Consider the following 14,598-nt stretch of genomic DNA (forward strand, 5'->3'; position numbering starts at 1 on the left):
AACTATAAATTAGCTCCTGTTTGACCATATATTTTTGAAAATATTATTTGTTCATAGATTATGATTAGTTTTTGAAAAAAATTTCAAGAAAGAAATTTAAGTTCTAAAAAATAGTATATGACAATTTTTGGGTGAAAATTTTCTCCTATGAATTTTTTTTTATTTTTTTTTCAAATAAAATACATGTTCAAACACAATATTAATTTCTAAAAAAATATTTTTTATACACCTTCAAAAACCAAATATATATCCAGACGGTAGCTAAATGACGTTCTAAACAAGTGAAGCAACAAGTGAGCCGTCAAAACAACAAAGCACACACAAGTCACGCGTATATATTAGCCGCACATGACCAGCCTCCGAACCAACCTATGGAAAACGCCACCTGTGTCCAACGCCACTGACCCACTCATCAGACTTCCACTGAGACTCGCTCTAGTTTGGGGTCAGAGCAACCAAAAATCTTCGATACTATTAACGTTTTTGCGTCTCTACTGCACTTTAATTACAGACTTCCTTACTCTTCTTCTTTGACTGTCTTTTTCTTCATGTTCATCTCCGCGCCTTCTTCATCAATCTCCATCAGTAAGTCCTTAAATATTTTTTCTCTTCTTACTGTTTCAATTACAGTAGCTTTTGATCTGAAAGAGACCCAAAAGTCTTGTCTTTTTTGTGTCAGTTAGAAGAGAGAATCTATTTCTGTCTGTTCACTTCAAAATTTGTTGGGCTGACATTTATTCTCGAGTTCTTTTTTTTAAAATAAAAAATTAGCACCCATTATGAATTAATTTTGATTTTTTTTTTTGGTTTATTTTCTCTTGTATGCTGCAGCAGTATGTGATGAGTAGTTTCTTGTAACATGGAGGTATTATTTTTTGGCAATAACTTCTACTGTAATGGTAGTTGTATGTCTTAACTATACTGCTTTAGTGGCATTTATTATGGTGTCAAAATGTTGCTTTTAATTCTATTTTCCTATGGTCACACATCAGTCAGTGTGGGACAACCTACTGGTTTGCTGTTTAATGAGTATTTTTGTTTTTTCTTGAGCTGTTACTGCAGTCTGGTTGCTTCAGTTGCAGGTTTTCTGGCTGTATTGTCATTATAATGTCAAGTAATTTGATCTGCTTTGGAAAACAACAGGGCTAAGAAGGATTTGGGATAACCAAACATAAACATTGTGCTTCTTCCATCAGTTGCATTGATCTGCAAATGAATGATTTGTATGTCATTTTTATTGCCTGAAACCGAGAAAGAGAAGCGCAGTCACTGTTAGTTGTTGTTTAAAGTGTTATGGGTGATTGAATACCAAAAACTTCATTTTACCATATTATTAATATCTTTATTTGGTGTTTAATGTCTGAATACGATCGGCTTTCAAATGCGCTCTGGGAGTTTTAACATTCTTGCTTGGTAAGGGTGGCAAAAGGTATGGGAGGTGGCACCGTTGTGTCTCTTCTGGAACTTTTGAAAGTAAAAAATGGAAGAGCTTTGATGATATCAAGAACTTTGAGTTGTTTATGCTTATAAAAAAATATTTATTGAGTTGTGGAAATGGATTCAGAGCTCTATTCAAATTGTTTGGAGTGATTGAGCCTAAGTTAACACTCAAAAGAAATTAATTTTGATTTGATTACCGAAATAAAATTTAGATGAAAGCCTAATTACTCTTTTCTCATCATCTGAATGAGAAGATGTGTCTTTCTTAGGTATTATCATTTTCTTTTTGTGTTTTATGTGATCCTTAGCTTGACTTCTTCTCTAAAGATATTGGCTACTTTTGTAGGTCCTTCACATTGCTTCAAATGTCATGCTGATGGAGTTGGTTGCTCAGCATCAGTTGGAGTTACAAGCAGTTGGATCAAACCATCACATGAGGTTCAGGGATTCTCTGACCATTCAGGTATAAGGTATATAACTTGAGAATTCTCCTGATTAAAAAAAGAAAAAGCTTGAGAGTCTTTAGCCCATGAATAGAACGGTACTTAACTTGATTAATATTTCTGATTTATTCAAATCCAATCCTCAATATCCTTATTTTCTTTTCATAATCACTAATGTACTAATCTATAACGTCTTCTTAAGTCTTAACCATTAACATAGTGATTTATCAGCTATGGTTTGTATAGTGCTGCTATCTTCAATACAGAGGTGAGGGTACCTATACTAAAGTGTCGACCTTCAGTGAGGCAAAGCGCTCATCTTCCATTACACTGAGTTTCAGGGCTTAACAGCTCCCCAAGCTTTCCGTTAACAACACTAAAATGAACAGTAGGAATGGACTTAGAATCTTTTATCTCCTCACTAAATTTGGTATTATTTGATTCTACAAACCATCAAGGCGAAATAAGTTGAGAAGGAACAGTCTGGTCAGGTTCAGACAACATATTAGTTATGTACTTGAGACTTTTCAGTTACAAGGTTGTTAGTTATGTACTCCTTGAAAGAGATTAAGTTTTCGGTGTATCATTTTGGAGACTCTAGTTGAGTGCTTATGGACTTGTCATGCAATTTGTTTACTTTTGCGATTCTGATTCTACCAAAGTTTGATTTTTTCTGATTAAATTTTGTGTCCTTAAATTTTCAACTGATACATGTGCTCCTATGTAGTTTCAGGCCTGAGAATCCTTTCCTCGGAGCTACACAATTGCATTGGCTGCCTGTAGGACATGAGATTAGCCTTTCAAGAATTTCAGTTGCAGCAGACTACCCAGATTCTGTTCCTGATTCCTCTAACTATGTCGGGAATCATGGCTATCACCCTCTTGAAGGAATACGAGACCACAGAAGAGTTCGTGATACTGAACTCACAGCTGCTGAAACAGCAAGGACAACTGTTGAGGTTTCCTTATTTTGTATAAATTAGATCTTATATCCATTCTACATGCAAGCGGAGAACGTTATCATGGTAGAAGTGCTAGCATATATCATTTGGACAGCTCAGATGGTGTGTCTGTTATTTCTAATTGCAGGCTAATAGCAATGCTTTGTTGATATTCCCTGGCATGGTTCATTGTGAACCTCATGAACGAGAGTCATGGGCAGAATTTCAGTACGTGATTGATGAATATGGAGGTTTGGCTGTTTCTTTTGTGGTGTTCCTCGCAATGTTGTAATTTGATCCTTGCCCTTAATATTCATAGTTGATGGTTTGCCTTCATGTGTTCAGACATATTCTTTGAAATTTATGATGACAAGAATATCTTGCAAGATCGTGATGCAAGTAATCCTGTGGTACAGATTTCTACATATTTGGATATTTCTCTTCTCGTCAGACATTGTTATCTGTATCTTAATAAGCATGCTCTTTTTTGAAGGATCATGCATGTCATATAATTAATGCTTTGGTTTAAGGTTAAATCATGCTGTCATCCCAATATCCAACCTGCTTTTGTAGCTCGTCCCAAGTAGTTGTATGGAACATTAACTATAGATGCCTCTAGAAACTTTCATGGCTTCATCTAAATTCTTTTCCCGTGGAGTCTGATGAATTGAATGTTAGAATGGCTTCAATAACAATAATAAGAACAATACAATAACTATGCATCAATCCTAAACTAGTTGAGGTTGGCTATTTGAATCCTTTATATCCACTCCAATATGCCTAATTTGTCTCAGTAGAAAAATTAGGGGTTCTCCAATGACATACTGATGCAAGATAAAGAAGGCTATTTGAATCCTTTATTCAACACTTTTTGCAATCTTGCGGGATTGACGAACAAGTGGGTAAGATTCTTTTCATCTTACATTCTTCTCAGGTGAGTTTGAAGAACGCTTTCGCTAGTTCTGTGAAAAACTTTAGCGGGGTGCTTTTGTTTTTCTCTCTTCTTTCTGCTTGAGAGGTGCAAAACCTCAAAAGTACATCACATATAAACCTCTAAAACATACTTAAAAGGACTCCTGGTAAAGACCGAAGCTATTGTAGGTCTACAAACATGATTAAGCCTTAGTCTAACATAGTTGATATCATTATATGTATCTTTTGCTTTTATTGTGTTCAGTTCTTTATTAAGTCCTCATGTATTCCAAGATTATAGATTTTTTAGATAAGTTTTCTCAATGTAATTTTTGGACCATCTCGTTCCCTTCTATCATGGCCAAACTCGGATCATGACTGAGACACACGAAGTTGACCCTCTAGCATGCCTACTTGTAGTCTACGGAAATTTTTTCAGAGTTTCCCCTTATTCTTCCTTGATTTTGGAAACCCATCCACATCCCGAACCATCAACCTCACCAACATTATCAAAGGCGAAAAACGCAAAAAAACTCTAAGGTTTGTTGGAGCTTTAAGCGCAAAGCGGAAATAAAATGTAGGCTTTAATGAAGAAATGCACAAATGGAGAAAAAATTACAAATATGTATGTGTAGAGACCAAGACTAGTACCTATAAGCATGAATACCAAATATATGGACAAAAAATTGAAGAAAATTTACGATAAAGTGAGATATCAATTGCCTCTAGCCTTGATAACAATACTGAAATATACCTTAGAGCTTTGATGACAACACTGAAGCGTCCGCTAAGCGAGGCCGAGGCGAAGCGCTCTACATTTTTTGAGTCTCGCGTCAGAGCCTTAAGCACGCTTTAAACGCGTCTTTGATAACACTGAACCTCACAAATAGCCTTCATACATCCCATGTCATATCATAAAGAAACTGTCAACATATCACCGCGTGTTTGTGCAGATCTAAGTCAAGGATTTTAACATACTAAAGTATTACTAGACGCTTTACATAACTGAGTTTCATACCTCAAGTGTAACTAATGGAGCATCTCTAAAAAGGGCAACCCGGTGCACTAAGCTCCCGCTATGTGCAGGATCCGGGGAAGGACCGGACCATAAGGGTCTATTGTACGTAGCCTTACCCTGCATTTATGCAAAAAGCTGTTTCCACGGCTTGAACTCGTGACCTTCTCATGATACCATAAAAATATAATAATGGCCCACATTGAACAAATTGCAGGGTTCACCAAAGACATCAGTCTGTCAATGTCAATCACTCTGTCTTTGGCACGGTGTCAATCTCCACAACTGAATCTGTATTTCATAAATAAGGAAACATAATCTGTAACTTACTGTTTGGACAAGTCATTTGAAAAGAAATAGTGATGATATAACATATGTTGCATCAGTGATATTTAAGTGTTCTCTTTCCGATCAACTCGAAACGAATCTGAGTTATTTTTAACAGGTTCAAAACATCATTTAACATCATTTCTCACTTGATCAAAGGAAAAAATCATTTAACATCCAACGGCATACACAAATACTGTTATAACCTGTAATTTTATTTTATGCGCACATGAATACACGTAACTTTAACATATGCAACATGCGGTAAAACAGTTGGGGTACCACAAAATTTTAACTCCTTTAATCATTATAGTGTCAAACCCGCAAAGTGGTGCAGTTGGAAGTCCATATAAAGCATGACCAAACTATCGCAAGTGACCTTGCATTTTTATCCTCTTTGTACTTGTACTTTCTGTAGGGATCTGATCCATTTGAGTAATTTTCCGGTAGCCGTCAACCTACTAAAATTTGTCTCTTTTATCTAGATTAGGGACGGCGTAGGAATGCAACGCTCACACCGTCATAGTTAATGACTTCAATATGTTTTTTTCCCTTTAAATTTTATTTCCTCGTGTGGAATCTTTTAATGGAAGTTCTTCCTCTGGCTTTATATGGACTGACTAGTGTCTCGTTTTTGACATTGACATAGACTTGTCTTGAGGTTGATAACCATTTGTTTAAGAATGTAGTTATGTTGAAATTTGAGTTGGTAAGACCGTAGATTAGTCGTGAAATATCTGAGTCGTACGCCTGTAGGTCAGTGCTAAAATTTCTACTATCTCCATTTGACTGAATTACTTCAGAATGCATTGTTTCTCGGTGCTGAAATTTCTACTACCTCGATTTGACCGGATTACTTCAGAATGCATTGATTGGAATGGATTTCTCCCAATATGAGAAGAGGAGGGCAGAATCTTTTGACTACAGCAATTTCATAGGTGATTCTATTGACGATACTTACTTCTTGGACAATTACTTAGAGGTGAGTAGGCAACTGCTGCAAATTCACTATATAAGTCGGGCAACTAGTCTTAGTTTATTCTAATGCTTACATGTATCCTCTTTTTTTTTTTTTGGGCCAGGTTGAAAATTCTGAGATGTCTGACTTTCAAGTTGATTGGGCAATGCCAGATAGTTATAGCAAGTTGCACCCAGTGTATTTTGCAAAGTGCTTGACTAAGGTGGTTATCATTTCTTTTAGCAACTCTGCTCCTAGTTTTTTCCTCTTCTTATACGAACTGTTGCAAGAAGTAATTCAAGGAGCATATACATAAGAAAAATGCAGACGACATCACCATTTAATAATTATGTTTCAATCGAAACTAGTTGGGTTCGCTTTATTCAAGTATAATAAGACAAGATTTCATTGATTTTTCTGGACTTATCTCAAAGTAAAGCTCTCAATAACTATATGTCGAATAGAAATATTAAGATAACCTTCACAAGTAAAGCTCTCAATACCTATTTGATGAATAGAAATATTAAGATAATATTCACAAGAGGAAGAATTAACTATCCTTGTTGCGAAGAGGTTTGGCGATTTCTTGGGTCCTTAATCTTGTAAGTTGAGTGAGGCCTCTTTGGCTGTGGGAATAAACTAATGCTCTTTACGACCTTACTTGGACAGAATCTGTTCTAGAGGCTTGAAAACCAAGTCTAGTGGATGAAACATGGCATTTTAGACCAGAGCTTGTCAGTGGTGTGCTGGGATGGTCTAATGGCTGTCCTAAAGACTCTTAAATATTAAAAAAATAGTTAGTCTATGCTCCTTATGATCACCTGGGGTAACAATTAATCATAGATACTGCACACTTGCGTTTTTCCACTAGTGGGAACAGACTGAGTGTGTTGTTGTTGTTGTACTGTACACTTGTGTCTGACACGTTTCTCTTATTATATTGTTTCATCACTCATTCATCAATTGCACACTTATTTTTTGAATAACACCATTCTTAGCCCAGCAAAAGAAAAAGAGGGAATAAAGGAAGAGAAAAAAGAAAAGGATCAAAAAGAAAAAAGAGAAAACCCGAAGAAAGAAATTAGGTCATAAGAAATGTGTGTTTTCCTACTGCAAGTGATAAATGGAAAGAGAGTAGGGTATTTGGGTAATTTGCTATCTGACTTACAAGGTTAGGGTGAAAATTACCAAATAATAAGACATTGAGGTGCAAAAGTCCAACCAAGTAGCACCCAAGGGTGTGACCTAGTGGTCAATGAAGTGGGTGAGAACCAATCTCAGGTTCAGATCCCAGCAGAGGAAAAAACACTAGGTGATATTTTTCCGTGTCCAATCGTAAGTGGACAGAGTTGCATGGTATCTGGTACCTGTTGCTAGTGGGAGGTAGTGGGTATCCCGTGAAATTAGTTGAGGTGCACGCAAGGTGGCCTGGACACCTCGGTTATCGTAAAAGAAAAGTGCCAACCAAGTAAAATGCAAGGGAAAAATAATAAAATTCTTCTAGCATACTGCCCTATAGTTCCAGGTACAACTTCGGTTAAATTATCTTATTATTGTCTCTCTCTTTGGATGATGACCTTTCTCATCAATACATGTGTTAAGGTCCCGCGATATAGATCGTGTCACAGGGCGATTCCCCTTTTCCCTATTTCGATTCCTTGATCTACCTGTTGTGAATAAACAATCAAACTCGTCGAAGGGAGTTTGAAACCTTAGAGCTCGTTAGGGAGAACTCCAATCCTCTGTAGTTTTCTGATAAAAGATGGCTTCCTGTTTTATTCCTTCTGTTTCTGTTAAATAGGACTAGACTTATTACAATAGTAGGAAACCTATAATTTAGGCTTCTTAAACACAGAAATACGTAGATAAACCTATTCTAGAAATAATTAAACAGAAAATAACTAACAACTAAAAGAAGAGATCTAAGCCTATTGAAATACTGATTCACTTATTGCGCCTAGCATAGACACGTCCCACAAATGAGTCCATAACATCACCCTCCCCCTGAATAAAGAGCTTGTCCTCAAGCGTAAATTTGTCCAACTTGGATCATACAATGGTACATTAAACTTAAGGTTCTTTAATAAAATGTGCATTATCAGGTGTTAATATGGAACATGCTCAAATGATACGCTATGTGTATCTTGTTCTGTTGCTAAATTTTATTTTTCTTAATAGACATTGTCCAATTTGATTCTGCTCAAAATGTAAACTAATTTGTGTATTTCTTAGGCTGTTGAAATGGAACATGCTAAGATGATGGATCATCCATCAAATGGCATTTCAATTTGGGGACACCTCAAGCCTGCCTTTCTGGAAGAAGAATTTTATGTTCGAAGGCTCTTCAGTGATGATGAAGTTGGGGACGGCTACATCTCGGATTGGAAAGGTAAAGTTAAACAATTGTTTCATTTCACACCAAGAGGATGCAGGAAATTTTCATATTCAAGGCTAGAAAATGTTGTTCTAAGTAGTTTTGGTGTGATAATCTGTTGTCTTGATAAGTAAAAGAGTTTCTTCTGTTGATACCTTAATTTAAGGGATGATTACTCGTAAACATTACGTATGTATATGAGAGTGTTTGGCTAAGCTTATAAGCTGGTCAAACTAGCTTATAAACACTTTTCGGCTTATCTACTCGTTTGGTAAAGTTGGATGATTACTCGTAAACATTACGTATGTATATGAGGGTGTTTGGCTAAGCTTATAAGCTGGTCAAACTAGCTTATAAACACTTTTCGGCTTATCTACTCGTTTGGTAAAGTTAAAAGTACTTAGAACCCGTTTGGCTTAGCTGATTTAGAGTAGCTGATAAGCATTAGGTGTTGAAAAACACTTTTAAGTGCTGAAACTGATTTAAAAAATAAGCAGTTATGTGTTTGGATAAAAGTGCTGAAATTAATAATATGCAGCTGAAGAACTGGGTATGCGAAGAGTTTTGTTTTAAAAAAGAAGTATTTTAGGGATAGAATAGTAAATATTTTGGTCAAACTTAAAGTGCTTATAAGCTGAAATTTGATAAGTTGGGGGAGGCCAACTTATGGTTTTGGCTTATTTTTGGCTTATAAACACTTTTAATTTTACCAAACGCGTAGATAAGCCAAAAAGTGCTTATAAGCCAGTTTGACAAGCTTATAAGCTTAGCCAAACACCCTCTTATAAGCCAAGTGCTTATAAGTCAAAAATAAGCCAAAAGCCATAAGCTAGTCACCCCCAGCTTATGAATTTTTAGCTTATAAGCACTTTAAGTTTGACCAAGATTTTTCTATTTTTATCCTTGAAATATTTCGTTTTAGAACAAAACTCCTACATCGATACTTACTGCCTCAAGTATTCAACCTAACCCCCCTCCCTCCCCCCCTCTTCAAGTCTGCAATTTTCATTGACTATTTAAGATAAGCAAATTCTCAATTCCTTTGCATACTTATATCTATGTGAGTGTGTATTAATCTTTGAACTGTATGTAAAAAATGAGGACATATCAAATTTTTGGTGTATTGCTTTCTAAGTGTTGTGGTGATGAAGACAATATTTGTTTCTTTTCAAATAATTTGTCCTATTTAGATTTATTTTTTACTGAGAAACTTTTATCAATTTGTTAATTATTATATAACTTATGATTATATGCTTATCATAAAATAAATTATATTTATCATAAAAATTATCTTATCTAAGCACAGTTGTATTTAAAATAAAATGACAAATAGAATATTTTGTATTTGAATCGATCTGGAATCTAAAATTTTGAAGAAATTATATCCTTATAAGTGTAAACAGTTCTAAGGTTATTTAAGTCAATTTAACCGAAAAAGAGCTTATCAACACTTTTTATCAAATACTGCAGCAACTTATTATCAATTTCAGCACTTGTACCCAAACACGTAACTGCTTATTTATTAAATCAGTTTCAGCACTTAAAGTGCTTTTCAGCACCTAATGCTTATCAGCTACTTCAAATAAGCTAATCCAAACGGGCTCTATATCTTCAGACTGATAATGGTGTTTGGTGTTGCTGAGTGATCACTTCTAATATAAACCATCTTTTAGGAAGTTGAGATATTAGGAGGTCATTCTTCAGGTCAATAGACTCTGGAATTTGGATTTACACTTATGTGAGCTAAATGCATTTTTCTTATCCCGAGTGTTTTGTTTTATTTTATTTTATATCTTCTTTGGTTTACAACAATATATTTCCTGCTGAGGCAGTCGGTGTGGGTTTTCATCAATAATCTTTAATAACTGCAACTGAGTGGTTGCTTTCCTCACTTCCATTTTTTATTTCTCCTGCTGAAAATTTTATCGGTTTGCGCCATTTGTTGTGTGGATGTTCTGTTTAGCGACAGTTTCATTATAGTTTAGAAATGATCTCTTACTCTATACCTCAGATCAGTGTATGGCAGTGAAAGAGCTCTAGCCACAGATGTTTTTGCCTTTTCGAGTAGAAGCTTTTCATTGTTTATTTGATTTTATCTGTATTAATTCAAATCATTAAACTTCCAGATGGAGAAACTTTGAGCTTCGGTTCAAGCTACGACAAGAGCTGCAGCTTATCGACTATTTACAGATTGGAAATCATCAAGATTGAGCTATTTTCTGTATATGGTGCTCAGGCATGTATACTTTAAACTCATTTTATGTTTGTAACAATTTGAAATGAAATAGCGCTATCACATGTATAGGTATATATATATATATATATATATATATATATATATATATATATATATATATATATAAGTACCTTTTGAAGCTTGAGATGGCAAGATTAGTTTGTACTCACGCAAAGCTAACTGCAAAAGCCAAGATTTTACAAAACTATCTAATGCTTGTGAACTGTGGAGGTTAGAGAATTATAATACAATCAAGATAAGCTGCATTGGCACTGTATTCTTGTTCCTTCTATTATGCATGCAAATTTTGTTTATTTTGTAGAAGACAAAACAGATATTTTGCAACTCATATGTAGGATTGCTGCTCGGGGTATGGTTCGACTTGGAAACTAGCAGTTTGAACTTTAGGTTGAATTTAGCAGTGTAGAAACTACAAATTGTCCATGTCAGTTAGTGTCAGCAAAAAGGTGATTCATGTATCTGCAATTAATCAGCTTAGTAAATTTAGACCTCCTTGTACTATGCTTAGTTCTCTTTGGGCTGGTACGCACTTTTCTTCCTCTACTTGCAAAAAAATTCTCTTACACATCTTAACTTTGTGAGTCACTTTTGGCACACTCAAAAATGTAAAACGTGAGTCTGAGACCCTTAAATCGCCGTGTCGCTTGGGTGTCCTAAGCCAAAAATTTAAAGCGTGTGAGAAGTTAAAAAGTCGGGCAGGTCTCATTTCACCGCCACATTTCCAGAGTTTTTTTCTTTGGGGGTGAGATGAAGGGTGACAGGAAATTCAATGGAAAACCATGTTTGTTTGTTCAAAGAGGATGATCCTTCCGACAAGGCATTTCTTCATAAATTTGTTTTATTACTGAAAAAAGAACCCATAAAAAACACAAGTTCAGATTCCGGTCATCTACTTCACATCTCTTGGTTTATTACAGATCCAACACTGTGAAGAAAGGTGTTTGCAAGGATTCGGAGGAACTGAGATCTCTAAGGGAAAAATAAATGAGGGTGGAAAAAGGCCGAAAGTTTGGCTGGGGAGTAAGGTGTCACTTCTAATTGAACTCCAGCCAACTAATATCAGATCCCCAGGTTTAGTTGTGTTCTTTTAAGTGTTATATTTTTCTCTCCTTTTAGTTTATGAAACGTGTCACACAGGTATTTGGTGCGTATTCTGCACAATCCTTTTTAAAGTGATCATATACAGAGTAGTTAGGGTTTAATGGGTACCCGTGTAGTTAAGGTGTCTAAGGGGGAAATCTTGACAAATTGAAGGGGCATAACTATATACTCAGACTCTCTTTTGTCACGTGTGAATCTTGTTTATAGAGTGGAGCATGTATGGGTTGTCTATTTTTAGGATTTCCTGGAAAGAACTAAAAAATGGTAGAAGTATACTATGTGGGCAGAAATGAGAAGAGTATGTTCTTTAAAGTATTTAAGCACCTCAGTAAGCTACAATATCATGTTCAATGCTCATCCTTCTTCTTTGGTGCAGTTAGCAGTAAATTTGCATGACTTCCAGGATGCTGAGCCTGACATTCTTGTACACTCAACTCCAGCAATTGTAGAGTGGTTTAAGCAGCAAGGAATTAAGTGCAAATTTGCACTTAAAGCTCTTTGCAGAAAGAAAGGACTCCATGCTGAGGTAGTGGTCAATTGATGCTGATGCTTAATATTCATATGCATAAAATTTCCAAATGAATTAGATTGATCTACTGTTGTTTCTGCAGTTCTGAATGATGGTTCTTTTCTATCACTAGTTTGGACTATCAAATTTACCTTTATAATTCTGTCTAACACAACTTAGACGGACTTGAGCTCGATGGTTTCTCTCTCCCGGTGCAAGTTAGAACGTGCGCCAACCATGGGAGGTAGGAGAGGACGACTGTCAGCTCAGTCCCAGGCGGCGATACTAACACAAAAATATGCGGCGAAGACTACTATCAGAGGATGTGGCAAAGCGGAGCAGTTTACAGAGATAATTAATGAAGGAATTAGCATCTCCAGAGAAGCATCTCCGGAAATTGTGCAGAAACCTAACATGCAAATTGAAACTGTGACACATGCGAAGGACAAATTGGGGGAATGGTTAGATTTTATCCACTCGTCGAGTAGTAGTAGGAAACAATCCTGGCGGATGAAGTTGAATTACAGGATGAGATAACAGGTAAGATAACTGAATCGAGGGCTTCCATTTGGCACAATTTTGATATATCAAAAATCTCAAATGGTGGTTTTAAATTGGAATATGTAGACCCAATTCACTCTGGGGAACATCAGATTGGGGAAATTATTCAGGATAACTCTGAGATTGAATATTGGAAGAATGTCGTAGTATGTTATGTTTTAGGTGCTTACCCTCCATTTTCAGTACTGAATGGGTTCATTCAAAGGCCGTGGGGTAAAATTGGTATCAATAAAATAGCCATGATGAAAAATGGTATTGTTCTGGTTTGTTTTGACAATGAGGCAGGTAAGAATGAAGTCTTACAAGGGGTATTTACCACTTCGACAACAAACCGTTCATAGTTAAGGAGTGGAATCAGGATATGGAGTTTTCAAGGGAGGAACTTCACTCAGTTCCTATATGGATCACGTTGCCTGGACTAGACTTCAAATATTGGAGGGCTAGAGGCCTGAGCAAAATAGGAAGCGTGGTTGGGAAACCATTGATGGTTGATAGGAATACAGAGAAGAAAGTGGGGCTTAACTTTGCCAGATTATTAGCAGAAGTGAAGATTGGGGCTCAGTTACCTGAGGAGATATACTTTAGAAACGAGAAAGGAGTTGTGATAGATCAGAAGGTTGTTTATAATTGGAAGCAGCGACAGAGAAGACAACAGAGACTAATAGAACAGGAAGAAATAAGGACACCAACAAGTTTGAATCAAGGATTGCACAGCACAAGACACAAGGGGAAGAATTCAGGGTACAGGTGGATGGTGCTAAGAAAGATGGCGGGTGGGTTCAACCATCTAAGATTGGGAAGTCACCTAGAGCAGAAAAGGAAGCAATGGTAGTGGCCAACTCATTTCAAGCATTGGGCAAAGAGGGTACCTCAACTTCAGGGGCGCAGAAATTGGTGGAGGTTGGAAGAGGTGATAAACTATTTCCAATTACTGGAAATGGTTAAAATATATTAAGTGGGAATGTGAGGGGCCTGAATGGGCTCAATAAGCAGAAAGAGGTGAAACTCCTCTGCAATGAGAATAATGTAGGTTTGATAGGTCTTTTAGAGACTAAAATAAAGATTAATAGAGTACCAGAGCTAGCAAGAACAATGTTTGAAGATGGCAATTTACTACCAATCATGAGTTCCATTATAATGGCAGAGTTTGGGTGGTGTGGCGACCAGACCTTTATAATGTGATTGTCAAAGGAAGTATAGCTGAGGCTATCACTTGCCAAGCCACATTTGTTCCATTATAGTTGACTTTTATGATAACATTTGTGTATGCTTATAATCTCAAAGTAGATAGGAAGGAACTATGGGATTATCTTTGTTCTGTTGGCAGAGGTAGTAATATTCCTTGGATGGTGTTAGGTGATTTTAATGTTGTCCTCCATATAGAGGATAGTAATCCAGTAATGTATGCAGAAGTGGTGGATTTTACAAATTGTACAGACAACTGTGGGTTATAAGAGTCGCCTAGCACTGGTGGTCAGTACACCTGGAATGATAGAAAAGAGGTAGACAGGGTCTTCTCTAAGATAGATTGGGTATTTATAAATGGAGATTGGGTAGATGTAATACCAGCGTGCATAGTCAACATCTTACCGGTGGGTGTGAGTGATCACTGTCCAATTAGAATCTCAATCATGCAAGATCAGCCTGCAAGGAAAACTTTCAAATATTGTAATGTTTGGAGCACACATCCACTGTTCTTGGAGATTGTTAGAGAGAGTTGGAATGAACAGGTTCAGGAATGTACAATGTTTAAGGTGGTTA

At 36.3% G+C, this 14,598-nt stretch overlaps 1 protein-coding gene across 8 annotated transcripts in view; it reads left to right on the forward strand.

The window, feature by feature from the left end:
* Nucleotides 1-366: 366 nt before the first annotated feature.
* LOC107801628 (uncharacterized protein At3g49140) overlaps nucleotides 367-14,598 on the forward strand; it is a 29,593-nt gene continuing 15,361 nt past the window's right edge. Inside the window, exons 1-11 of one of the 8 annotated variants that reach the window (XR_012694080.1) lie at nucleotides 367-585; nucleotides 1,787-1,910; nucleotides 2,611-2,842; nucleotides 2,973-3,075; nucleotides 3,170-3,234; nucleotides 5,941-6,060; nucleotides 6,161-6,259; nucleotides 8,269-8,425; nucleotides 10,537-10,646; nucleotides 11,585-11,738; nucleotides 12,145-12,294. Coding sequence is in view for 7 of the 8 variants with exons in the window: in XM_075219376.1 (XP_075075477.1) it covers nucleotides 549-585; nucleotides 1,787-1,910; nucleotides 2,611-2,842; nucleotides 2,973-3,075; nucleotides 3,170-3,234; nucleotides 5,941-6,060; nucleotides 6,161-6,259; nucleotides 8,269-8,425; nucleotides 10,537-10,646; nucleotides 11,585-11,692; nucleotides 12,145-12,294 (1,305 nt within the window). In the remaining variant the exon portion in view is untranslated. Of the gene's footprint in view, nucleotides 586-1,107; nucleotides 1,224-1,786; nucleotides 1,911-2,610; nucleotides 2,843-2,972; nucleotides 3,076-3,169; nucleotides 3,235-5,940; nucleotides 6,061-6,160; nucleotides 6,260-8,268; nucleotides 8,426-10,536; nucleotides 10,651-11,584; nucleotides 11,739-12,144; nucleotides 12,295-14,598 lie in introns of those variants that run through there. The other 7 variants (XM_075219376.1, XM_075219377.1, XM_075219378.1 and 4 more) reach the window with 7 other exon arrangements.

This window comes from Nicotiana tabacum, chromosome 8 (assembly GCF_000715075.1).
Source record: "Nicotiana tabacum cultivar K326 chromosome 8, ASM71507v2, whole genome shotgun sequence".
NCBI classification, from domain to species: Eukaryota; Viridiplantae; Streptophyta; class Magnoliopsida; order Solanales; family Solanaceae; genus Nicotiana; species Nicotiana tabacum.